The following is a 27441-nucleotide window of genomic DNA, read 5'->3' as shown; positions in this document are numbered from 1 at the left end:
AAGCTTGAGGTTTAAAAAAGCTATTAGAAATCTGCATATAATTGCCAAGCTTTTATGCTTTTGTTTTCCTGTGCCATTCACTACCATATCTTTATTTACAACAATGCCTGTTGCAGAGTTGACACTTACTGAATATTTGTTAAATGAATGGTGTATGGACACATGGATGTCATATAACTAGAAGCTGCTCTAAACAGTCAACACAAGAGACATGCTGAGTTTTCTCCCCCATCCCTTCTTATAATAGATTCATTGAGATAAAAAACCCACGTGCCCTGGGAAAAATATGAAACATCAAAACTGAAGGAATGATATCTGAGAACTAGAAATAAATTTATTTTTTAAAATGTTCATACAGCACTAGACATAGTATATTTAATATGTTGCTTTGTTGCAGAAATTAGCATCAATTTATGGACTAAAGTTACACAGAACCATAGTGTTAATTAAAATATGTACATAGCTTTGGGGGCTGTATTAAAAATAAATGAAAACAAATACAAACAAATGTCACCTGGTTTATTTTTACTACTCCATGGAAAGAACTGAAATGATTATCATATGCCTTTAAAATTTATTTTAAGCAAATTATATGTTATGCATTAAAGACCCAAATTGACAAGATTCTGGAAAGTTACACACTGCTGTGCTGAGTCAATGCCCTTGGATACAGGGGAACTTTCCCAGAGTCAGTATTCAGGTGTGGGGAGTAGATTTGGAGACCTTCAGGTCCTCCTTCTTGCTATTCTTTTTCCTGGTTACCATCATCACCACCCCTTCCTACACCACCCTTCTCCCCAACCACTCCCTTTCTCTTCTATAAGCTCCTTTCCTCCACTCCAATATTTCTAGTTGTTGCAAAAATCAAACCATTCTTCTTCATGCTAACATTTGCAATTACAGTGGTCATTGTCATTGCAGAGAAGAGTAATAAATCAATGTATCATACCAACCAGTTTCCACAGTTGACATTAAATAGTTTATATACTTTTAGATTTCTAGTAGGAAGTGACAGTCCTTAAATTCCTTATTATCTGAACTTTTGCTTTTTCCCTAGGATTTAACCTTTCTGTTTTTTCTCTGGAATCCCCCCTTTCCACTCTGCAGATGCCAGTGAATTACAAGGAACTGTCTGGAGCTGGTATGGAGAATGGATTTGGCATATTTGGGTTAAACACCAGAGGATGCTTATGTCCTGTGCATTATAGGAATCAGTCATCTAAGGTAAGGAACCTCCTCCCCTTACTCTAAAATCACATGGAGATTTAAGTAAGAGACGGAACGTCTGAGTCTTATCATAACCTCTCTGTGTAAAATTTTCCATTAGTCAAAACTTTGATAAATGAACAGAAATAAAGCAAGTCTGTCATGTATTTATATCCAGAAACTGGAATGACTTTCTTAAACCATTTTTAGTGTCTACAACACTCAAGTTATTATCATAAAAAAGCCTGCACCAACACTCTAGTCTTTCATAATCCATTTTAATTCTGAAGTTACACTGGTGCTCAGATAGCAAGTTTGGCACAACCATATTTTGCAATGATTATAAAAAGAAGTAAAATTTTAATAAACATTTCACAAATAAAGTTCTAATTTCCTATAATTAAGCCTTGATTTCAGAAGAGAGTTCTGTGAGGGATACAATGTGTCATTGCTACAAAAATGTTTCAGTCAGCTGAGTTTATAAATTAATAAGGTACTTTTCCATTAGAGAATCTAGTTAACAGCATATCTGCAAATATTAAAAATTTAAGGGCTAAAATTGCATCAAAATTTTTTTGGAGAATATAGGCTTTCAAGGGCTCTGTTTTCATTATTATTTTTCTTTGTTCGTTAGCATAGTTCATGGGAACACTTTTGAGGAAGCAGTATTTTTCTTCCAAATGTCAAACATCATTCATAGATACTCCTTATTCCAAACGTTCTTGAGAAACACTAGTCGGTATAATAAACATCAACGAAGATAAAGAGATCATGTTACTTCAAATTTCACATGACTCTGGGAGGCTGGGGAAAACCCAGTCTTTAGCTTTGGAATGACATAATGCCAACATTCATGCTAGCAAAGGAGTCTTATGAGTCGTGATGGTAGGTCTCCGAAGTACAGGTAGCCCCCTGAATTCTCACTGAACTACACCTTTGCAGTTGAGCCTTCATCTGCAAGATTCTTCTATCTAAAAAGAGAATTCTTTCCATCCATAGTTTCTAATTTTAGGTTTCACACTGAAAGGTCTGTGGAGGGACAAACCCACCCTTTGTATTCAACCTTGGTTTAATGAATGGGTAGTCCCTCAGACTGAAGTGTCAGGAGCACCTGTCACGTAGCTTCAGAACAGACTCATTTGAGATGATGAGGATAAAAATATCCAAGGACCATGAAAATTAGTACTACTTGAGAAACAGAGCAGGGTGAGGAAGCAGATCTTCTGGAATAAGCAAATCTTATAAAACCTCATAATACTGCAGTCATTTATTTTGAAAGGTACTGAAATACAAAAATTATATTTCATCTTGTAAGAGATATTCATTTATCAATCTTCCTGAAATACTAATCTAGGTACCATTTTTTTACTGGATAGAATCACAAAGATATACACAGCCAGTTAAGACAATTTGTTTTACATTGAGCAATCTTCATAAATCCTGTAAATAAATAGATGAGAAATCTCAGGTTGGCTTCTGTAGGGTCAGTTCAATTTAGAGTTTCCTGGAGCACATGAAATTTTGAGGTTTGCCCTTCATACAGTTCTTTGTTTGCCATTTCCCTCCTCTTTGAACCAAAACACAGTTCCTTCCAGGCTTTGAGTGTTGAGGGAGCTCTCTCCTCCAGTTGGTGAAGGTGACAGGTTCACCACCAATCCATTCCCAATGGCCAGCATGCGCTCGGTCATTCAAACCTAATGTGAGCCAAAAGGAGGTGCAAACAATTTTATTACATTTACACTTAGATATCCCATCTAGTCTACTGTTCTAACCATAGTTATTACATGCCAATGTACATCCAGGTTCTAAAACAAAGATTAGGAACTGGGAATACTATAAGACACAATTAAGAGTATAAGACTTTGGAATCAGGCAGATTCCAGTCCAGATTCTAGCTCCACCAGTTGCTAGTTAAGCCTCTTTGGGCAGTTACCTACGCTTACCAGTTTCCATTTTGTCATCTAAGGAATGGGTCTGAAAATACATGTAGGGCTGTTCTGAGGATTAAATAAAATAATGTATGTAAAACTCTCCACAAATCTAAGTGTTTAATAAATGGCAGCCAGTATAATTACGCATATCATTCTACACGTAGAACTCTTATCGCAGGGAAACAGGTATTTTCTTGTCCTTTGTTCCTTTTACACATTACTTAAATGTCTTGGTTTTCATATTTGAAAGTAGCTTATGATGTATTATTTTTAGTCTGGAGCTTAAGATGTTTCAGTCTGCTACAATTCCAATAAAAAAAAAAAAAGCAGTTTTCTTTTCTTGCCTCTCTATTCCTACTGGCAATTGGTGCAAATTGCACTTTTATGTTGTACAACTTCTTCTGTAATTCTTTCTTAAAGAAGTATTCTTCCCCCTCACTCTCATTCATAATAGAAACAACAAAGGAAAAAATGAGGGAATCCCTTTTAGTAGCATGATCTAACATTTTCCAACTCAAATTTGACCATGACAACCGTCCTATTTACAGAACATGTTACCTTTTCCCAACTGATTCTCAGTCAGTATTTTTGGGTGAAATCAATTGAAATGTTTTTGTTTAGAAATATTCTATGTTTTTCTAGAATGCTTCCTTGAGTTAATGATCAGATTATATTATATCTAAGTATTTTGTGAGGATAGTCTTAAAAACCATGATTACAGATGTATTCAAAACTTATGTTGCAGCCCAACTCTTAATATTCTCAATTCATTTCTGAATTTAAAGACCCACTAAGTATTATAGAAATTTTGAGAAGCCAAGACTGGTTTTATCATAATTCCTTCAAAAACAGTGCCTCGAAGGAGAAGTACTAAGAATACTGACTTTGATATGCCCTGAGAATTCTATTTCCTAAAGTAGATTGTAAAAATTTGTTATCATGGTAAAAATTGTAGAAAATTTTAAAAATATCAAAACCAAAAACTAAAATTAAAAGTACCTATAATTCTTGTGAGATAAGCCAATCTCAAAAAACCAAAGGACGAATGATCTCGCCGATAAGTGGATGATGACACATAATGGGGATGGGAGGGGTTAGTGTTAGGGTTAGAGTTAGGGTTAGGGAGGGGGGCAAGAATGGAGGAAGGAAGGACTGTATAGAGGGAAAAGAGGGGCGGGGGGGGTGGGGGGAAGGAAAAAAATAACAGAATGAATCAAACAACATTACCCTATGTAAATTTATGATTACACAAATGGTACGCCTTTACTCCATGTACAAACAGAGAAACAACATATATCCCATTTGTTTACAGTAAAAAAAAAAAAGTACCTATAATTCTTGAATAGAGGTGAGTCATTTAAAACTCTTTAGCATATGTTTCTCTTTATTTATATATATGCCTCATACATATGAATTTCTTTTTTATTCTATATTTCATACTTCATATGACTGTGGACTTTGCTTTTTTACTGAGCACTTTGTCACAAATGCAAAGCATTACATAGATTACGTAAAAAAATGTATCCAACATGTATTTGTTGAATCAATTCATAAACAAGCATAAGGCATTTTGTCATGACTTTAATAGTTAAAACTTTATAAAAGCATTAAATATATTTTATTTAAATATTCATTAAGTGTGCCTTCACATGGCCATATTATAATTTAGCCATCCCCCTATTTATAGACATTTCTAATTTCTAAATATTAGAAATGTCATGGCATTGTATTCTCCTAGCTATCAATCTGACTATATTCCTAATTATTTCTTTCAAAAGATGTCTGAAAATGAAGTATTATGTCAAAAGGTTTAAGATAAAAGTTATTTTTTGGTGCTAGGGACTGGTACATGTTAAGTGCATGCTCTACCATTAGGCTACACTCCCAGCCCTTAAGATGAGTTTTAAAAGACAGATGATTATTAGATTAATCATCTAACCAATGCCCATTACTGCAAACCACAATTACTTGGTTACTAGAAGGGAGCGGGACGTGTTGGCACCTATTCTCTTTGTGTTCTGGCCTCCCTCTTCAGCATAGCACAGATACTTGCCTATCCAGAAGGGCTTTCTTCCACTGATGTCCCAGAGCCACTGCATGTGCTGCCTGGAGAATATAGTTACGAGATTTCCCAGGTGTCTACACGCAAATGAAAATAAGAATGTCAGCAACAAGGAGTTAACATTTTTGCTCATATGAAATGCATAACATAATAAAAATAAGTTTAAAACACCAAAAAGTTGTATATATGTAGAAAGGATTTCCACCTGCAGGGTGGGGATGGTTAACAATAAGGAAAGTGTTCTTATAGTAGCTGGGCTTTAAAGCACAGTTCAATGAGTTTTGAGCATCTTTTTATAAAATTAGCAATTGCTTACTTATAAAAATTAATTACTTAATGCCAAAATACTTCATCTCTCATAAGAGGTTTTTTCTAACTGGTATAAATTTAGCAATTATCTAGTTAATTTGATCAATAAGGTAAGTTAATTATTTATATAAAATAACTTGTCTAAATTTTGAGTTTAGTGTGTTTAGTCAAATAACCCAATAATCATAACCCTTTCATTAAACTCAGTCAAATATGTATAGCCCATTATCAAAACTTTATATATTTTGTAGCAGTTAAAGCATCTGTTCTTATAAGCATACATAAAATATTTCCCACAAAACAGATTTCTCTCTGAATTATTTTTACCACCAGTTGAATTATGCCTATTTGATTGTGCCTAATTCCACAGCAGTGATTATTAAAAACTCTTAGAAGATGCTTTACTATAAAGACAATGAATTACATCTTTCCTTTAAAAAAAATTTCAAGAGACAAATACACAATGTATACATGTATAATAATATCACATGTGTGCCCCATAAATGTAAATGATAATTTGTCAATTAAAATTAAATTTAAAAGTAATAAGTTTAAAAAAAATTTTTTTAAACTTAAGAAATCAAACTAAAAAATCTCCATGATTTCTGGCCTGGTCAATATCCATTGATGTGAAAATAAGTAGGAAACAAAAATAGCAGAATTTATATAGGGTTAGATGACTATTGAACTAAATTTTATTCATTTTGCCTATGTCTTTCCAAAGTTCAGATTTATTTCTCTGATTTTGCCACACACAGTAAACATAACTGGTCTGTTTCGCATTGATTTTCCCCCCACTACTCTCAGTGCTTTGCTGCTTTATAATGCAATGGTACCTTCCAGGTCCTGAGATACGTAAGACTCTTTGCCCCTTGATTGTCTCGACTTGAGGTGCTGAATTGGGTTTTATGACTTGGTTCTGATCTCATTATTTACCATCAGCTCCTGTCTGACAGTTACAGCAGCTATAATGGGGCATCTCCCGGTTTTTCTCACATCTAATATGGTCATTCTAATGTGCTATGGACTTAGAACAGAGAATATCAAACTTGTGTTCAGTGTAGGCCAACGGAGGGCTTGAGTGGCTGTCTGGCCAGCATGGTGTAGTGGGCAGAGCTTGGGACACTAGGGCTTCACTTCCTGCTCTACCCTTTCAGTCCTTAGTGAGCTCCCTAATTTCCTTACTGAACTAATTTCCTTAATTCACCAACCTCACACCCTCAACTTCATCTTCAGGAAGTAATGGGTTTATTCAAGGATAGTCAGCTTTCCTCTAGCTTGAAGATTCCTGAAACTATCTTTAAAACAGATATTTTAAGTTGTGTTTTAGCTCCTTAAACACAATTTCAGTTTTCTTTCTGACTCTCCAAAACATAAGAAGTCCCAAAAGAGCCAGATAGGAAAATAGCTTTGCTTCAGATTGGTAAAGTGCTGGAGTACAGTTATTTACAAACTAAAGCATAGAATTAAAAACAGAACCCTTAATTTTTTCTGGTGGTAGAAATAAACATCTTATTGTGCACATGTTTGAGTATGTAACAACAAATCCCATCAATATGTAAAACTGTAATGTATCAATACAGTGTTAAAAACTGAAAAAAAAAAAGAAATAACCATCTATTTCTTCAAAAGTTTTTGATTAAGTATCAGTATATTCTGGGGGAATTCTTTAAGGATTGGCCAGCAGGGGTTCCAGACACTCCTGTGGGAAGATAAAATGGTTTCATAGATAATGATCTATAATAATAGAATTACCAATGTACAGTAACTGCCTTAGGAAATGAGCAGATGAGATTACAATATGTAAATTCAAGAAATGCCTAATCCAGGAGTCTGGCTCCTTTAAGGTTAGAAAAATAATAAAATATCAATGGGGAGGAAAAGAGATTGGAGATAAAGATTGAGTTGAGTTAGTAATCTGATTAGGAACAAGGGATAAAGTAAAATTTGCTGTTCTTATTAAAACAGGGGTATTATACATGATCCTCCATAAAAGATCTTCCAGAGTATGTACTAGGGAGCCCCAGAAAACAGCACAGAATCGAAAAATGTCCATAAGCATACTATCTGCAAACTAATTCTAATTCTAGAATCTAAAACCATCTTCTAAAATACCTAATGAGAAGGTAAATCTCCAGGTTATAAAATGTTAAACTGTGAATTTGACCCAGAAGGAACTGACAATTATTAGAGGAGTAACCATTTTCAAGTCAACAGAGTAAATACAATGAACCAGGGAAGTAATGGGTGGTGGGAAGCAAGGAGGCCCAAAGGATGAATAAAAAATATGCTAAGGGAAAGAGGAGACTTGGGGTTCAGAGAAAACTTATACTGAGGAGGTGGCCTTACCACCCAAAAATGTTCCTCCTGGAATCATTGATCCAAAGGAATATGGTGATCTTTTATTTTTATTTACTTTTAATCTGCTAGTAGACAATTTTTGAAATGTTTGTAACTAGTACATACAAGTGTAATCATTCTTCTTGTCCCTTTGAAATAAAATGCATATCAAAACATCATGCAAATGCAATCAAAGGAAATGTTTATATTTATAGCCACTCAATTTTTATAGCCATTCTTTCAATTAAAAGTATAAGATTAGAAGTTTTAGATGGTATTTTAAAAATACCACACCATGTGTATTTGTTTTTTTTACTTCCCTTATACACCCGGGAATATTATCAGGAATCGAGAAAGAGATTTTAGTTTCTGAGTCAATATGGGGAATAGGTAATATATAATTTGAAAAAGTTTATTTTAGATAACGAGTTGTTTTTCTAAACTATGGTGGAAAAGTTTCAGTAGTCCCTAAAATTTTTCTCTTGTTCTGATAGCTTTCTCAGTTTTATATCTAAAAAGAAGTCACAGCTTAACACAATTCCCTGAGACTAGAATTATCAAAGTAAGTCCAAAATAATTTGAGTAATAGTTCTGAATCTACTTAAAAAATCATGTTTGATCTCCTTGCTATGATCACTCTGATAGATATAACCCCTTTGAATTAGCAGGGGAGGTGGGATTCTTTAGCTATCACCATGGATTTCATAATGGGTTATTCCAGAACAAAATGTCTTCCTGTTTACAGTATTTCTAAATCCCATTTATTTTCTAAGATATGTAATCAATAAACATTCCTTGCAGCTCATATTATTATATTTAGGTAGGCAGAGCTTCTTAATTGGACCTATAGTAAGACATCAGTTCAATAAATGCTAAATACTATCTTTAAATTCATTCAATTTTTGTATTCTTCACAGGGAAGGGAATGTGGTGAGGAATGATCAGGATTGTATGACATTAATGATGTAAAATGTAGTATTTTGGATTTGCTACATAGGATAGATGGATCTGGAGAGTTATCATATCTATTTCTTTAATGAATGAGGAATTATTTAGTTATTGGATTGTGAGGCCAATACTGAAGAATCATACTTAAAAATATATGGTCTGGTGCTGAAGGTTTCGCTCAGTGACAGAGCACCTGCCTGGCACATGTGAGGCTCTGGATTCAGTCCCCAGCACTGCAAAAAGCAACCAACCAACTCATCCACACCAAAGTGTGGTCTGATCTGGCCATTTCTAGTTCAATAAGTGCCCAGTAAACATCTGTTGAATAAATGGATCTATAAACCCAGAACCTGATTTACCTTAGGGTTGACCTAAAAGGTTATCTTGATTTAATGAAGTCCAAAAGAATTTAGACATCATAATTTAATAAAAATCTGAATATTTCTTTGCTGTGAGAGATAGAAAACTTTTAGCACATAATTTTGAAAATCAACTTTATGTTAAAACAGACTCGCTTGTCAATACACTTGTGATAAAAAAAAAAATCCCCTGTACTTATGGAGCTATTTTGGAGATTATAATGGAAAAGTAAGTCCTATCTCTTTCATTTACCTGCTCAGATGACCATAAGTGAGTGTTTTTCCTTCCTTAAAACTTTATTTTAGTCTGTAAACTGTAGCTAGTAATACCTGCTTCCCTCACAGAAGTGATGGGAGGATCAAATAAGCTAATACAGGTGAAAGAATTCTGTAAACTATAAAGCATGACATGAAAGTAAAGCATTATTGGCAAGAAGGCACATAGAACTGGGTCAGACTAGTAGTGTAGGTCATGAGTGACATGCTTAAAATCAAGTTGCGGATGAAATCTTAGGTCGAGTGCATAAGGAAGTACGTAGACTTTTAAGTTAATTTGGACCTTAAGTTTATTATTGGTAAGATTGAATTGTACAATATTAATGGATCTGCGAAGAAACTGTAATTAGTGTTGTTACTCACCATTAAAAGGTAGCTACAATTAAACTGATTGATAATAATAATTTTTAAAAGGAGACTGATGTAGGATTCTCGAAAAGAAGGTATCAACAAAATTTTACTGTCAGTTGCCAGTATTTTATAAAAATGATTTTTAACACCAAAAAGCTAGAAGATCATCATCTCAAGGTAAAGAATAGACCTTCTAATTAAAGATACTTGGTAACTGTACATCAATACCTATGAATGGGTGGAAAGATAGCTCTCAATACAGGTTGTCCTTATTTTCTTACAATATTAAGGACCAATGAAAGCTTCCCTGGAGACCAGCAGAGTTACCAGCATTGTCCTTTGAGAATCACCAGAAGATAATCAATAAAGTGTCCTCCAAACTCAAAGTTGGTGGGAGTGTGTGTTGGGGGGTCCTGTCCATCTACATTTTACCAGCAAATCCCTGCAATGATTTAATCTTGATAACCTTGACTGGTTAGATCTTTAAATATTCTATTTGATGAGATGACTTTACATATATATATATATATATATATATATATATATATATATATGTATCTCCATAGAGCAATTACCCAGAATAAGACATAACATCTTTCTATCACTCTAGAATATAACTTAGTGCTGTGTACTAATCACCTCCCAAACCCTGCCAGTGATGATAATTTGTTAATATCATCATAATTAGATTTTCCTATTCAAATAAATGGAAATATAAAAAATGTATTTTGCTGTACAAAGCTGTTTTCTCTATATATGGTTTTTGATTTATCAATAATTCATCTACATTGTTAGAAGTTTCAGCACTTCATTGTATTTAATTCCTTATAAAAAGAATTTATAAAAAAATGTTATTCTCCTCAATGGAGAAAATACCAAGCACCCCTACAAATCAATAACAAGAAGACAAATGACCCACTTATTATTACTATGATTAATTATTATGAAATTCTTTCACATTTCTTAGCATATGTTCTATTTCTCTTGTTTTAATACCTAGGAGTAGAATTGCTAGGTCCCAGGGAACATAGCTTTGTAAGAAGCTGCCAGACATTTCTACAAAGTGGTTGTACCACTGTATACTTCCATCAATAATACGTGAGAAATACTTGCTCTGTGTCCTTGTCAGTACTTGGTGTTATCATCTTTATGACCTGACCTTCTTAGCAAGTGTGAAATGATATTTCACTGTGGTTTTAATTTTCATTTACAGATATCTAGTGGCACTGAGGACCTTTACATTTACTTATGAACGAAGCGTGTATCTCTTCTAGTGCCGTCTCTAAGTCATGTGTGAGGTCCTTGTCTTAATGGTGTCTTTGGATGAGCATAACTTTTAAAATTTGATGAAGTATAAGATATGAACAATATTAACCAGAAATCTCTCTAGTCTCAATTTCTAGCTGTTGGGCACATTAGTTTAATTGTGTTATTTGGATAATATCTAGGTTGGCAAGTAAAAAGGAGGGTCAGGGATGGTTACATATACATTTTAAAAATCCTTCTGGACTAGATAAGGTTTGTTGCCACTACCCAACCAGAAATCTTCCTTCACTGAATGCTACATTTCCCAGAGAGACTTCACCTAGCTTGTCTGGCTTTACAAGAATCAGTACCACTTACACTGTCAGAGACCTGATGCTGTGAGGCCTTTCATTACCATGTATTTTCAAATCAATGGGCAGGAATTCCTATCACGTATAGAAAAAAGAAAAGAAAGAAAAGAGTATCATAACTTAAAATGCTGCTAACTCAGAAAAGTTCCCCTGACTGTCTCAAAAAAACTGACAGAAAGAGAAAAGGAAAAAAAAATAAAATAAAAGAATGTGGCAATAGCAAGAGGTAATAGGAAAGAGTTAAGTTACAATACATTATCAAGGTCAGTCACGAATCCATTCTGAACTACAAGCCCCTCCAGGCTCCTAAAACAAAACCAGGCAGATATGAGACAGTACTGTTGAATGAATGAGGCTGACTTGCAGTTCCACGAGAAAACAGAGAAATTGTGCAAGAGAGCATCAGTCAAATGTGAAAGAGGGATCCTTACTGTTCCCTGCAAGTTCGAATAGCCATGGTCCAGGTTCCTTTCTGCTCTGGGATCCAGGTGTGACAGTAGCCTGAGTGAAGGTGCCATCCAACTGGGCAAGATTTGTCTTCCACCTCCTGAAAAATAGTTGTCTGTGTTCACACAACAAGGGACTTCACAGTCCAGCGTCTGCTCTCAACATAAGGAGTCCTATGAATCATCTGAGTTCAATGTCCTCACCACAGTCACCCTGATTCCATTTGTCACATTGAAAAATGCAGTGGTTTCCTACAGAAAACACTACCACTGTAAGCAGAGTTTCAGTGTTACACCTTTGACATTCTGGTAACTAAACAAAATAAGTAATGCCTTTTTAAGTCATCTCTATTTAATAATGTATTTTGTAATTAAAAAAAAAAAAACCCACTTAGGGGCATTTTTCCTCTTGGCCTTTTAGGTGTAATAAGGGCAGGCAGGAGAGCACGAGTTGGTAGTCACACACCAGACCATTCTACTAGCCCATCACGGGGCACACTGCAGGTAGGGGTGCTTGTCAATTCAGCCTGTTTCCCACCTTGATTTGGGGACTCCAGGCTTTCCAGGCAATCCCATTGCATTGATACAGCTTTTGGATGCTTTCTTCAAAGTGGAAGAGTCCTTTTAATTCCATAGTGCAGTTCTTTGGGAATAAGGGTAACTGGTCCTATGGGGAGAAGAGGCAATTTGGAATTGTCTTAATGTAAGTTGATAACACACCTATCTCCTTTGGGTCTTCATTTGTTGAGTAACATTTGTGTTGAGTAAATGATCCCCAAGCTCGAAGGTTATTTCATAAATTAAGTGTGTTTGCGGCCCAGCAGTGTGTTATAAATTCAATAGGAAGAAAAAAAGATTTTCATACCTGTCTGGGAAAGTGAGACTCAATTGTGGATTCCACCTTATCTGCTCCAGAAAGCTCAGTCACTTTGTCTGTCTTTTGTGGTTGACTAATAATGGATACTTTGGCCTTCCTTCTGTGAGGTGGGGCACCATCATCTTCCAATGTCAAGGAAACTATCCCATGATACTTGAGGAGAGCAAAAAGTAACAATAAAGAAAACACTAAGATAGTAAACACAAAATTTTGTTATGAAAACGAACAATTCAAAAATTGTTTCAAAGTAAAAAGATACTTTCCTAACTACTCAATCTTCTAAAACAAATTTCAAAATAAAAAATGTTTTATAAATACATAAATGCTTTGTAAATATTTGCATCTACAAATATAAGAAATTTAGCACTTCTCTGACTATGCTTACATTATAGATGATGTCTGTTCTGTTTCTGTAAACAGAAGATGGACGAACCTGCAATCAACAAAGGACAACATGAATGAAATTAGCTTGAATAATTATTAGTAATAGAGTAAAACCCTTCCAGTAAGACATTGTTAATGTCCAAACATTTTTAAAACATGATACCTAAGATTTTTTCATGCCCAATCATTAAAATTTTATTTTTTAAAATATTTTTAGTTGTAGATAGACATAATATATCTTTATTTTATTTATTTATTTTTATATTGTGCTGAGGATTGAACGCAGTGCCTCACACAGACTAGGCAAGTACTCCACCATTGAGCTACAACCCCAGACCAATCACTGGAATTTTAAAAGGCATTAGGTCTAACCACAACTGGTAATTGTTGTGTTGATTCATGTATACAAGTCCCAGTGAGGGAGAAAAGAGAACTTCATTTTTTTTTTTAAACACAGCTGTAGTATACAAAGAATACACACATGTACTTTCAAGAATGCGTCTAGTTAGAATGCTGTGCTGATAAGGTCAAAGTCATGGCTTCCACACCCAAGCGCATCACTTCATCTCTTTTTGTTCTAGGGTTATGGGTTATTTCCTGTTACGATCACAAAAGGAACCAAAGCAAAAATCATGATGGGTCAATGTATCTATCACCCCAATTAAAATAATTAACGAAGTGAGGTGGCATGGTGATTTTTGCACATAACAAGGCACTGCATGACTCTGCAAGAGTCATGGCCCCCACTCACTAGGAGAATCCGTATAGCTTCTTCAGTGTTTCAGAATGCTTATTAACACGAATTGCACACATCCACATCCTCGCCCACAGACCCCCATCCTTACTGCTTTGCCGTTCAAGCGGGTCCTAAGCTTTCTTTGAGAAAAAGCTGCAGAATCAAAGCCCTGTAGGGAGTCTCCCCTGGTGGTCGCCAACTGCTTGGAAGATGGAGGGGGTCGTCTTTCCAGATGAAGGGAACCAGAAGTGGTGGGTGAGGAAGACCCTGGGTGCAGCGGGTGCCAAATGTCCTTCTCCCCTGTGTTGGGCTTGCTTTGCTTGGAGTATGAAGGACGGCACTGTCCTGGAGGCATGCAAGACGGCAGGCGGTCAGTACACTTTACACAAACAGATAAGCGATCACATTGACACAGCTTCTGGAGCGACTTGTCATTAAACCTAGATGGATGGATTTCCCACCAGATGTTGCCTTTTTGCCATTTGCCAGAAACTCCTTTACTCTCCATCAGTTTCCATCCAGGAAAGCAGCGCCCTTCTGCACATCTATGGGGTGATTATAAAGTCGTGAAATTGATTTCACAAATCACGAATGAAAATCATTGTCATGGTTTTATGGTCATTCCATACACCTGGGAAACAGTCTCACGTTGCTTTCTCTTACAGTTCTTCTCAACATACCAGGTTTATTCACTGATCAAGTATTTTTCCACAAGCAGAGTTCAGTTTTTCCCTGATCTCCTACAGGTAGAAACTGGAATCGTTTAAAGAGTCATGGAATCAAGTAACAGTCATTAAAATATGCATTCGACTGTTACACAGAACAAAAATCTAGTCATTCTTTAATAGAACTGCTTCTTTAGGAAACCTTGCCAATTAGTATTTCTGGGAAAACATGAAAAAATCTGAGACCAGAACCAGTACCCAGGTATTTTGTTTGTTTGTTTATGTTACATTTCGCAAAGCTGGGATCAAACCCAGCCCCTCACACAAGCACCCTCCCACTGAGCTACACCCCTAGCCCAGGGCATTTCTAGTTCATATAAAAAGTGTATTTCATATATTCTGTGTACTTAATTTAACCAGGAAATTCTACTGGAAAATAAATTTGATGCGGAGGAAGGTGGAAGGGAGAGATGTTGAGGAAACATGGCTATTTTAAGGAAAGAGGATAGTGCTCATTCTTATTATGGGGGAGAAAAGAAAAAGAAGACAATAGCTTCTGGGTTTAAAAAAAAAAAAAATCAGACCACAGGACATGGCAGGTGTAAAAACAGAGCACGAGATGGCATCTAGTATTGGACACTTGTCATATACTAAACAGACAAGAAACTAGAAGGGATTTTGGAAGGAAAAAAAATCAGAGCACCAAAAATGTTCACTGCTCTTCATTTTATTTGGTTCACAGGTTGTTCTTTAGTGCATACTACCCAGGACCTGCTTGGCTCTGTAACCCAAAGTCATTCATTAATATTCTCCAGCTGCTTCTGAATCCCCGAGCCAGCTGCATCTTCACATCTATTTTTCTCCAATTCCTTCCCTTCTTAGAATTTTCCTGGTCACACTGCAGTGGGAGCTTGGGTTTTAGGCATTGAGAGCTCTCTTTAACCGAGGAAGATAATTACAGCCCTTCAAACTCTGGGGGAAAATAATTGTCGATAGATTCTCACCAACATTGTTTCCCCCTCGGTGAGAACAACAAACGGTTAGGAAAAAAACAACCATGGCGCTGACTTGTTGCTTTTCTCAAGCGATAGTTCTTAGCAGGAGGAAAACCACATGAAGCAAAAACTAGAATAAAGGGCCTGCATCATGACGGAGGTTGCTTTCTTGACAAGAAATTAAGCATTCTGATTTGAAGGTGTTATCAAGCACGTTGGCTGTTGAAAGCAAGCAGCCATGGCGCCAGGACCGCTCCTGATTTCAAGATGAGGATCAAAAGAATACCTCCTTTTGAGTCCAAAATTTTCACTGCAGCTTTTGTCTTCGTGCCAAGAACTGCATTCACAGGGGAGTTCAGAATTACTTCAAAGACCTCATCATCTTCCTCTAATCCGTCATAGGTAATTGCTATATTCCACATCTTAGTTGACATTCCTACAAGAAGTAAACATTTTAATTACTCTTTAATTGCTATTTCAATCACCTAGGTGTCAGAGAAATATATTAATTAACATGTCTACAGCTAGACTGCAGTAGCCTGAGTGAGCTATTGTGTTGCCACCAACTCGCTGAAGCCCTGCTGTTCTCCCCAATACTATGAAAAGACCACATTTGTTCCTGGACAATGATGATTCGGTTTCAATGCAAACACTGTAACAAAAAAGTAAGCCACATTATGCAAGTGATGAAAAAAAAATGGCTAATAGATGAGATCCAAGATGTAATTTTTCCCCCTACCTGTCCCTTCTCAAGAATAAACAAGTACTACAATCTTAAAATCTTAATAGTTTCAAAAATCTTAAGATGTTGATGCAGACAGAAGTGATTATTGGATGGTACTTCATGCTATTCATGGAACCCTTGAAATGATTGATTTCTAAAGACAGCTGCCTGCATCGGCTGCCCTTCTTCCTGAGATCCTTTCAGCCCACAAATGCTTTTTCTGATGATGGTAATTCCCAGCAGTTTGATATCATCTTAGAGAGCATTTATGGACTGGGGGTTTTAGAAACAGACTAAGCCCACTTATTTCCCTCTTCCTGCCTGCTTCTATTCATGGAGTTATAGTTGAGCTTGTTCACAGTAACTTTGTAAACTTAACACAGACAGTTCTGATGTTATCAATATATTCCAGCCATCCTCTCACCCCAAGATGGGAGGCAAAGCAACCTCAGAGACACAAAACATTACGCTGGAAAAGCTTCTGAGACTGTGTAACCCTTACCAGTTTCCACGACGCGGATTGCGGAACAATCTTAACCTCATAGGGTTAAATCTGAAAAGTTCTCTCTGCCATGTACTCCTTGGCCATTTGAATAGTTTTGCTCCCACAAATCTTTCTGTATAAGGCAGTTAAACATTTTTCTAGTCTTCTCTTCTAAAAGTACAACTTTTTTTTTTGCTTCAGACTGTCTTCTATGATTTATGCCTCTCAATTGTGTCATCTACATGACAACCCATTTCTACATCTTCTCGAGTTTATTTAGAAGAGAAAGTGGAGGCAGGAAGTAGACAATGCTATTTTAGTGATGAAAGTAGGCTCAAGCTTACAGCTTAACCTCATAGGGTTAAATCTGAAAAGTTCTCTCTGCCATGTACTCCTTGGCCATTTGAATAGTTTTGCTCCCACAAATCTTTCTGTATAAGGCAGTTAAACATTTTTCTAGTCTTCTCTTCTAAAAGTACAACTTTTTTTTTTGCTTCAGACTATCTTCTATGATTTATGCCTCTCAATTGTGTCATCTACATGACAACCCATTTCTTGAAGGTATGTTTTATGTAGATCTCATGATCTAATCAAAGTCTCATTAATCCCCAAGAGAATCCAATGGAAATATGAAACTTCACTTAGTCTATTCTTGGCTACACTTAGAGGGGCAAATTAGGTATATTTGGAATAATTTTATTTTAAAAAATTAGATGGTTAATTTATTAAACTCAGTCATTGACTGTGTTCTTAAATCGATTTTATTTGCAGTCTTTGCAAAAAGAGAAGTTGAAGCATCTAATATAAAATACTATATAATTCCCATCTTGTGGGATGAATGAATCAATCCACCAAAATACACATTTTTGTACTTAAGTGCTTATCTTTGCATTAGATGCTATGGAGAATACCAGATGTATAACATAAGCTAAACTCTAACCTAAAGGAATTAAAACTTCTTGGAGGAGACAAGAAGACAATTACAGTTGTCTGTGAACATCCACAGAGGATCAGTTCCAAGATCCTTCTCAGATACCAAAAGCAGCAGCAAACACCTAGTCACTTATGTAAACTGGCATAGTACTTAGACATTACCTATGTATATCCTCTGTATACTCTAAATCATTTCTAGATTGCTTTTAAGACCTAACACAATGTAAATTCTATGTAAATAGTTATTATACAGTATGGTTTAGGAAATAAAAAATAAAAGTCTGTGTATGTTCAGTACAGATGCAATATTTTTCAATAATTTTTTTATCTGTGGTTGGTTGAATAGATGGATGCAGAACCTGTACCTACACAGGACAAATTGTACCAGAAGAGTCGAATAACAATTCAAAGCTATGTATGATTAGCTGCCAAAAGATATAGAATAAGTGGCAATAGACTATGTATATGCCATCCACAGTAAGAAGGATTTGGAGGGATGACAGGAAAACAGCATCAATAATTGCAGTAAGTTAGAAAGTTGAAGCCTTGATCAGGGAAGGGTGAGGAGATTAAATCTCCAAAGAGCTCACATCGATGAACAAGAGGCCATAAGGCTGCAGAGATAGTCAGTAGCCAGGCTGCAGAGAGCCCTGGACACCAAGTGGCCAGATTCAGACTTTAGACAATAGGCAACAGACGAGATTCTCTTGCAGAGAAGTGATCCTCTATAAGTGGATGCTTTAGCAAAATGAACTTGAGAATGCTACCTGTGAAGGTTTGGGCACCAAGGTAGGTAGGCAGAGAAGCTGAAAGTTGGGAGACCGCCCCAGGAAGCCATTGCAATAAAATGGGCATGAAAAGATAAGAGTTGGACAATTGTACAATAAAAAAAGCACATGGATCCTAAGATCCTTAGTATTCACAGAACTGTTCATAAGGTTCAGCATTATTTAAATAAAAATCCAGTAAAAATATTTCTAAGTCCCAATCAATTGTCCTCTTATTTTAAGAATCATTTTATAGAAATTATAGTATCCCCACCCCTAAAAAAGAACCTCAAAAGTTTTTGTTGGGCTTTGTGGAGTAGAACCAGATGGTTAGCGAAAGTCCATGTTGAGTTTCATTTAAGTGCTTCTGATTTGTTTGTCTGCATTTCAGCTTTGTTTCTGTGCCTTCCAGCTGTGTGCATGGGACCTTCTTATTTAGGTTAATGAAATTATAAGTAAACTTCATTGTTGTTGTTTCCCCTTCCTCTTCCACTGTCAAGGTGCAAAGTATTTGTTAAGTCTCTGAGATATACCTGCATTCTCAGAAGGCTTGAACTGATCCCCTCCCAGTTTCCACAAAACAAAAGGTGCTGAAGAGGAGAAAGAAGGTGTCATTGTATACAGACATACCCCACTTCACAGAGTAGGTGAATTCCTGGATATTTTCTTCTCTACTGAAAGACATTTTTTTCATTTTTTTTTTTTAAGTAAACGCCACATTAGAGATTTGTTCCTTTGGAAAACATTTTGACTCTCAGGAATGATGAAGTTTCAATTAAGAATGGAGTGAACCTTTTAAGAACACACATTTTAAAGGAAAACAATCATTTTCTTAAGAGTATTTACACATCTACTCAAGATTAGTCACAATAGCTGAAATGCAAAGTAGTCAGAATTTTTCAACCTTACAATACCCCACTATCCTTGATTGCATTTTCTCTCTCTGTCTCTCTCTCTCCCTCCCCCTTCCTCCCCCTCCCTCCCTCTCTCTCTCTGGGATCAAGGTAGCTGCTATTTTTAGAGAAATGAATTGGATTTCTCTGGGGAAAAGGGTTGGAGGTGGGGCTGGGGTCACCAAACCCAAGAAAGTCAAGGATTAACCACACAGGAGCACATTCACTGGACTGGTGGACATGGGAAGTTCATAAATGTTTCTTTAAAAAAATTTTTTTAAGTTGTAGATGGACACAATACCTTTATTTTATTTATTTATGTGGTGCTGAGGATCGAACCCAGTGCCCCACACGTGCGAGGCAAGTACTCTACCACTGAGCCACGAACCCAACCCTCACAATTCTTTCTAACTTCATCAATTCCAAAACAACCAACAGGCAAACATTTTTTTTTAATTTATAAGATATGTTTATATTGTTTTTAAATTTTTAAATAATTTCTAAAATCGTAAGACTATCTAGAGCCCCTAGAAGTCATCACTGTCTACCGGAAACAGCATGTGAACTCTTCTAGACAAATAGGTATTTATCTTATCCAGTGAAATCTCTAAGAGGTGGATTTCAGAGTTTCCCCTAGTGTGATACATTCTAGTTCCTATCAATCCAAACAGAGCACCTAGTGGGCTGCTCAAAACCTAATGGAAGCCAAAATCACTCCTGATCTTGTAACAGACATCAATAATAAATAGGCACATGGCAAAGACTCCCCAGTCTCAAACAGTGAAAAGGCTGAAAGTGCCTTCACATGAAAGACCAAAAGCAGAATGCAGCTGGGCACAAGCGCCTGTAATCCCCGTGGCTCCGGAGGCTGAGACAGGAGGATCACAAGTTTGAGGCCAGTCTCAGCCATTTAGCAAGGTCCTAAGCAACTTAGTGAGACAGTCTCAAAATATAAATTAAAAGGGTTGGGGACATAGTTCAGTGGTTAAGCGCCCCAAATTAAATCCCTGGTATCAATAAATAAATAAAGTGGGGGGTGGGGAGATGCAGAATACAAATACATCAGACCTTTTCATGTTGGAGTTGACCAAGACAGAAGAGCCTACAGAAACCCAAGGGCAAACCCCAAATACATAACAGGGTAGAACTTCCACAAAGTGTGGATGGCCTGACTTACTAGGTCAGAAAGCTACACATGCAGGAAGGAGGAAAATAACACTTGGGTTCTTGTCTGTCAACTGAAGGCTCGTCTGTCACGCTGAATTGTGGTCCTCAAAAATGCGTATGCCAAAATCCTCACACCCAACACCTCAGAATGTGACCTCATTTGAAAATAGTGACCCTATTTTTGGAAATGGAACTCGGGTCCTCGTACACACCAAGAAAGCACTCTACCACTGAGCTATATCACTAGCCCCACATTGTAGTTTTCTATTCCCTTTTGCATCTAGTAAAATTTAAAACAAAGTCAGTGCTATTTAATTAAATAATATTTTCCCCTGGAATCACCTCAGATCAAACTATTCCTAAAGGGATAATTTAGGAATCCAGGCAAGTACAACATTTTAAAAATTTCCATCACAATATGAGCCAATTAGATTATTACAGCTTTGTGCCAGGACTTCAGATCATTTTTTAAATGATGGTTTTTTTTTTTTTTTCCTGGATGATTTTGGATGTTTGCTTTGATATTTGATATTTGTTATGTTCTTTCTTCTCATTTTAAATACATATTAACTTATAATAAAAAAAAATAGCAGGGTAGAATGTCAGGCCCAAGCTCCTCTTGTTCAGAGTGGGGTGATCTGGCTCCCTGAGGGGCTTCTGGTTGGCTGAGGTTGATGACATCCTGCCTTCTTCACCATCTCCAGACTTCTCACCAAAACACAAAAAGAGCTGTAGATACAAAACCTACCTGGGTCAAACTGAATCAGTTTGGATGGAGTCACTGTGAAATCTTTTCCAATTGCAGCTGACACTTGGTTGACCTTAAGAGGGAAAAATGTCTTTTTAAAATAAAAATAAATATGCTATAATAGAGAAACATTTATTCTTCTCAATATTAGACTAAACTCATGCTCCTAAATCTGCTTTTAATATTAAGTAGCATTTTTTTAAAATTCTAATAAACCATTTTAGAGGCTATAAGGATCTTAGAGTTTATTTTTGGTTTTTCCAATGATTCAATCATTGGGAAAGCAGAATAGATTTTAAAACTTTATTTTTCTCTTTGTTATGAGTACAGTTTTATTTCGTGACCCTCCCTCTACCCCAGCTTGGTTTTAAAATAGAACCTCAAAGGAGAGGGAGGGAGAGAAGTCAGAAGAGAGTACACACTCCTGACAACCTGCGTAATGGCCTGGCAGCCTCTGTAAAGGATCTGCAAGCTCCAGGGCTCGGAGATCCTTTCGACCAGATTAACTTGAACAAGTCCAAGTCCGCTCCATCTTCCTGTCTGGATGAAGCCATCGCTCTTAACTGACATGAATGAGAGCTTTGTGGAATGGACAGATCTGGCAAAGAGCTATGTAAAGGCAATCTACACCCAGAATCCATGATTTTAGAGAAGCCCATCCAATAAGTCATAAAAAGTAAACGTTGCCCTAGTCTAAACAGACTGTTGACTGCGTCCCTGCTTCCCAAGTCCAGTACGAGAAACCAAGCAGCTGATTTTGGGATTCTGAAGCCATGAGCTTAAATTCCCCTCAGAAGGTACCTAAATATGTGTTAAGAGGTGTCAATGGCTGATTTGAAAAAGAACTCTTTGAACAAGATCCTATGTAAGCATTGGAGGTGTTTGTTATTTTTGAGATGTTGAAGATGGTTAGGAAAGTGAATACATTTCCACATCTTTTTACAAAGGAATGAAGTGAGAAACTTTAAAATTTCTATTTGTATGACCTCAGACAATGTCTCCATTTCAAATCAAAGGCCCTAACAAAAAGGCCCTAATACTAATGGGTCTGTAGAAATATTTTGCTGAGGAAGAGTACTAACTCCTAGACTTCCATTTGCTCTTTGTCTACAATGCCAAGGCTCCCCCTGAACCTCCTTTCATTAGGAAAAGGCAGCCCATTGTACACCTGTATCCACCATATGCTGGAAGTTATCTTTCCCTGCATGGTTCTTACACGTGCAATTACCTAGTATTTACCACCACTGAGTTTACAGAATCCTGAGAGAAGCAGTGGTCTGAGGCAAGGTGTTTAGAGAAATCAGCCAGGTGATTCAAACCAGGGAAAACAGCACGGGGTAAAAGTACCTCCTCCTACTCTTTTCCTGGTCAAGGGACCAACAAGCTTTTGCGTAAGGTGGCAAGTTGTGCTCTGAATAAAGTAGTTCCTGAAGACTCAGGGACTGTGTTTGATGAAGGCAAGCACCCTCAGCTGGCAGGTTCATGGTGCTCCTTCATTCAAGTAGACATATGTTCACTGCAAAGATAAATACTGAGTCTGGACATGGGCGGATTGAGGTGCACAACATCCTAAGGTTATCTGCCTTTGCTATTATAATTGACACTTAACAGAGATGCCATTTTTTTTCCCCAGGTGAGGATATCAGTGCTTTTTTCATCAGATTGGGGAGTTCCATCAGTGCTGTGTACTCGTTTCATGCTCACCTTCTCTTGATGAGCTATTGCTACAATGACTCCTGAAAATCTTTCAGAGAGGCTCTGCTCCATGTTGATGTCAAGGGAAAGGAATAGCAGGTTGAAGAATCCAAAAGTTATTATCTGAAAATTTTTTCTATTTGGGGTTATCTGTATTAATATATGCTTTCCTAATTTTGCATGATTGGATGGCTCTTAAAATGGGTTTATGTTTCCTGTTTGCCTCACCCACTGTGACCATGGAAAGCAATCCTGTTGCATCCTGGAAGATGACCATTTGGGTGACTGCAGTTTGTTCTGGTCACACCACAGAATGCATTGTTTACAACTTTTCTTTTCAAAGCAGAGTTGAGCCCAGTTTCACTAAATTTGATACAACCCACTGTGAAAAATCAAACTTTAAAACTTAAAAAGTATATAGAAATTAATGACCAGATTTCAAAAGTAAAAATGTGTTCTTAAAAACTCTATCCAGGATCTGAGGTGTAGCTCAGCGGTAGAGTGTTTGCCTAGCATGTGTGAAGTCCTGGGTTCAAGCCCCAGCACCACCAAACAAATACCTCTATCTAAGAGTTGGTGAACCTAGACGAAGGATGGGGAGACAGGGAAAGTTTGTACTTTGAATACAAATAGTGTAACACCCTGCAGTTTGAAATTTCCTTGGGCACTCTAAATTTCACTAAGAAAATCATCAAAAGCCCAACTAACAAGTTTTAGCTTTGACAATTTGCATTTCAGAGTTGTTACCTTTACACCCACAAAGGCTGAGTCCATAGCATATCCCCTTCTGGTAACTTCTAAGGGCAACATGCCCACACTCTCACAGACCTCATATTCAGTTTGTGACCATTCAATATGAGACCACTTCAACTCCAAACTGCATGAAAGGAAAAAAAAAAAAAAAAAAAAAAAAAGAAGAAAGAAAAGAGAAATCATAAGATAGGCATGATCAACACCTGTTGAAATTCACCTGTTAGAAGACTAAGCCACTGGTTGCCCCTAGAGTGACAAAAGTGGTTGATCAATCTATGCCAATGACAGAAATTCTTTACATTTTAGCTCATGATGAACTTTTACTAACATCTTATTCCATCCTTACAGTGACTTTGTGAGGCAGAAAGAGTAAGTTTTAGAAATCTATTTTAAAAATAAAGAAACTAAGGTTAAATGACTGCCAAAGGTCCCACTGTTATTAATGTCACAAAAGGGACCATCGGTGGTCAAGTTCAAGGAGTCATTTATTTTTGGAAAACACATTGACATGAAATCTCTTATCTTTTGACCTTCCTCATTGGTATCACAAGATCAGTTCCAGATACAGATCTTCTCTGAAATTGGGTTCAGTTTAGTAATGAGTTATCCTCCAGGATGTGCCTAGCAATTAAAAATGCTCATGAGTTTGTTTTTTAAAATTTTTTTAAATTGTAGATGGACACAATACCTTTATTTGATTTATTTTTATGTGGGGCTGAAGATCAAATCCAGTGCCTCACACGCGCCAGGCAAGCGCTCTACCACTGAGCCACAACCCCAGCCCTGTTCATGAGTTTTGTTACTATTTTCTGCACATGTGAAAGTGTATAGGGTTGGGACTGCAGCTCAGTGGTAAAGCACTTGTCTGTCATGGGTGAGGCCCTGTGTTCACCCCCAGCACTGCAATATACAAACAAGCAGACAAAAAAAGATAAAAAGAACTGTACTAGTATGTAGCTTGGTGGCAACTGTAGTTGTCACTCAATATGAATGGAGTATTTGTTCCAGGACCCCACCCTCACCCTGCAGTTAACAAAATCTGCAAGCACCTCTTCAAGTCCCTTATGTAAAATGGTATGGTATTTGCATATAACCTTGCCCATTCTCCTGTATACTTTAAGTCACCTTGATGACTCATAAAACCTAATATCATGTAAACGTCATGTAAATAGTTGTCAACTCTATTGTTTAGGAAATAATGTAGAAAGACTGTACGTGTTCAGTACAGATGCAATTATTTTTTTTCTGGATATTCTTGACAAGGGGGGTTTACTCCATGAAATTTGTGGGATACAGAAGATCTACTGTAGGCAACTGAATAAATCTGCTAAATAGAAGGTGATCTTTTTTTCCCCTAATATTTAATGAATCCAACATTTGATGGAAATTATCTTAACTGATCCTTACTAGCTAGAGAGGAACCTCCCCCGCCCCCCCCCAAAAAAAAACAACAAAAGAAAACCAAGCCTCAGAAAAGATTAAATAACTACCTCAAAGACAAAAGGATATGACAAAAGCGAATAGGTAGCAGAATAATATTCAAGCATAAATTTGATGCCAAATCTTCTATCCCTCCTCTACCATTTCTCTTCTAATTGAAATGTTTCATGGATTCTTGTTTGAGTTCAAGCAGAGCAGTATGGTTTTATCATTATCCTGCAATATTTCCCTTTCTGTCACGTGAGTACTGAAATGTTTCATTTACACGTTTATCACTGACCTGTCCTGGCATATTTTACTCCCTTCTCTCTTATACAATAATATACAGGACACAAGCAATCTTCACTGTGCCTGTTGAACACATTTCCATTGCTTTTGTTTTATTTATTCCTCTTTTATTCTGGAGTTACAAAACCTTTGTGGTCACTTCTTACTGCACTTCCCAAACTTCCAATCAGATTTAAATTTATTTTTCACAATTTCTTTCTTTCAGAACTAGAAATTAAAAAAAACAAAAAGCTAGAAATTCTGGGTGCTACCATGTAGAATATGAGTTCACACATTCCACAGGCTCCCAGGTGTTCCTTGGACCCACTGATGTATAATCACATCCTATAAATGAAGTTCACTAGCAAAAAAACTTAGTAACACTTGTTTGTATCTGAGGATCATGAGCCTAGGGGACAGGGTAGTGTTGGAGCATGGGATTATTACAGGAGTTTATGCGGTCCTGTAAACATGCAGTTTATACATGTTTATTCAGTCCACAGATAATGAAACATAGTTATGCATGCTAGACTTCATAAAACTGTTGACATGAAAACAGGATTTTTAAAAAATTTTATAATTTTGTATCTTATAAATTAATTTTATTCACAGATTATCACCCATGTTAATCTTAATGTGATTTTGCCCTGGAAAAATACACTGATCAAAAACAATGAAAGCTTTTGTACTATTGTACAAAGACTCCAAGACAGCTTGCACTAACAATTAATGAAGTCTTAGAAAATTTCAAAATGAGATGGCAAATATAAATCTATGAAATTCATCATATATAATTTGATTTTTACTAAATAAATGCAAACCAAACATTAAATATATTCATATATATTACATATAGTTTTCTATGGAAAACAGGATCTTTATATTAAAAAATATTGAAACTCTCATGGATATTTGATGTGACTAAATTTAAATCAAGCAGGAAACAGATCAAGAAATATAGAAATAAATAGCTATAAAGAATTACAAGATAACAAGCAACAGGGACAGCACAAATGCCAATAGAAATATGTTGCAAAGAACTCCTAAAGGACCCAGGTAAATGAGAAAGGAAAAAGATCAGCAAGAGGGATTAGGAGAGAAGACAGGAAGATGAAATAGGAAGGAAAGGAAGGTGGTGGGAAAAAGTGAAACAGATAAATTTGGATGGATTTAAGCTAAGTCTTGGTTAGGTTCAAGTGAATTTCAATGTCTGGTTTTGAGAATCCATCTGTTGTTGATGCTCACCAGGACAAGCACAAATCCATCAATGCCATTCTGCAGATCCAAAAGACCTCAAGGCCTGAAACTAAGTGCAATCTGATTGCTGATCTGGATCCAGAAGGGAATAATTCAGAGTACTGTTTGGTTTCACAGCACAAAGGTCTCAGTGTTTGGGAATGCGCGTACATTTCCCTGATGCGCCATCAGAGCATTGCATAATGCTTATAGGTTAAGGTTGTCATTACACAGCGTTCTATTTTATTTTCTTAAAACCATTCACTACAAATAATAAAGCTCTATTGAAAAGCCATGAAATTTAAGCCAGGCTATATATTTTCCAGAAAAAAATATTTAAATAGCAAAGCCCTTGCTAACCTACAGGATATGTGCAACATATGTTTTGAATGTGATTTTTTTTTTTTTTTGTAATACCGTATCTGAGATCTTTCTATGCTGAGACTGTGATTGCTTAAACTCCACATAAACACCTAAAAGAAAAATAAGAGATATATATAGACAATGATTTGGGAATTCTCCCTGCAAGAAGCCACAAAATTATATATTTGGCATCAGATAAATATCCAGATACAGGAGTCCAGGAGAGCAATGTGGAAAATTCTGGAGAGTAGGCATCATGTGCATAAGGGTTGGTTCATGTCTTCACATTTTAATGATCCCTCCATTCGCCTGTTACCATTGAATAAAGCTCATTCTAAGGTCAGAAATAAAGGTTACCAACACACTATATGTGAAACCATATGGCAATCATTTTAAGTCATTTAGCAGGAGGTGAAAATTCCTTAAGCCCCTAGGCCAGGATTTCTCAACCTCGGACCTACTGACATTTT

General features: G+C 36.5%; 1 protein-coding gene across 3 annotated transcripts in view; it reads right to left on the bottom strand.

The window, feature by feature from the left end:
- Nucleotides 1–330: 330 nt before the first annotated feature.
- Frem1 (FRAS1 related extracellular matrix 1) overlaps nucleotides 331–27441 on the bottom strand; it is a 156126-nt gene continuing 129015 nt past the window's right edge. For all 3 annotated transcript variants that reach the window (XM_047525778.1, XM_047525782.1, XM_047525783.1), the window contains 10 exons: nucleotides 23660–23789; nucleotides 21218–21290; nucleotides 15788–15937; nucleotides 13951–14186; nucleotides 13107–13154; nucleotides 12710–12874; nucleotides 12383–12511; nucleotides 11830–11945; nucleotides 5191–5276; nucleotides 331–2900 (listed from right to left, as the gene is read on the bottom strand). In XM_047525778.1, the coding sequence (XP_047381734.1) occupies nucleotides 2701–2900; nucleotides 5191–5276; nucleotides 11830–11945; nucleotides 12383–12511; nucleotides 12710–12874; nucleotides 13107–13154; nucleotides 13951–14186; nucleotides 15788–15937; nucleotides 21218–21290; nucleotides 23660–23789 (1333 nt within the window). In that variant the 3' untranslated portion in view covers nucleotides 331–2700. The remainder of the gene's footprint in view (nucleotides 2901–5190; nucleotides 5277–11829; nucleotides 11946–12382; nucleotides 12512–12709; nucleotides 12875–13106; nucleotides 13155–13950; nucleotides 14187–15787; nucleotides 15938–21217; nucleotides 21291–23659; nucleotides 23790–27441) is intronic.

This window comes from Sciurus carolinensis, chromosome 14 (genome assembly GCF_902686445.1).
Source record: "Sciurus carolinensis chromosome 14, mSciCar1.2, whole genome shotgun sequence".
In the NCBI taxonomy this organism is placed as follows: Eukaryota; Metazoa; Chordata; class Mammalia; order Rodentia; family Sciuridae; genus Sciurus; species Sciurus carolinensis.
Note: the sequence above shows the minus strand (reverse complement) of the source record. Positions and strands in the feature narration are given on the sequence as shown.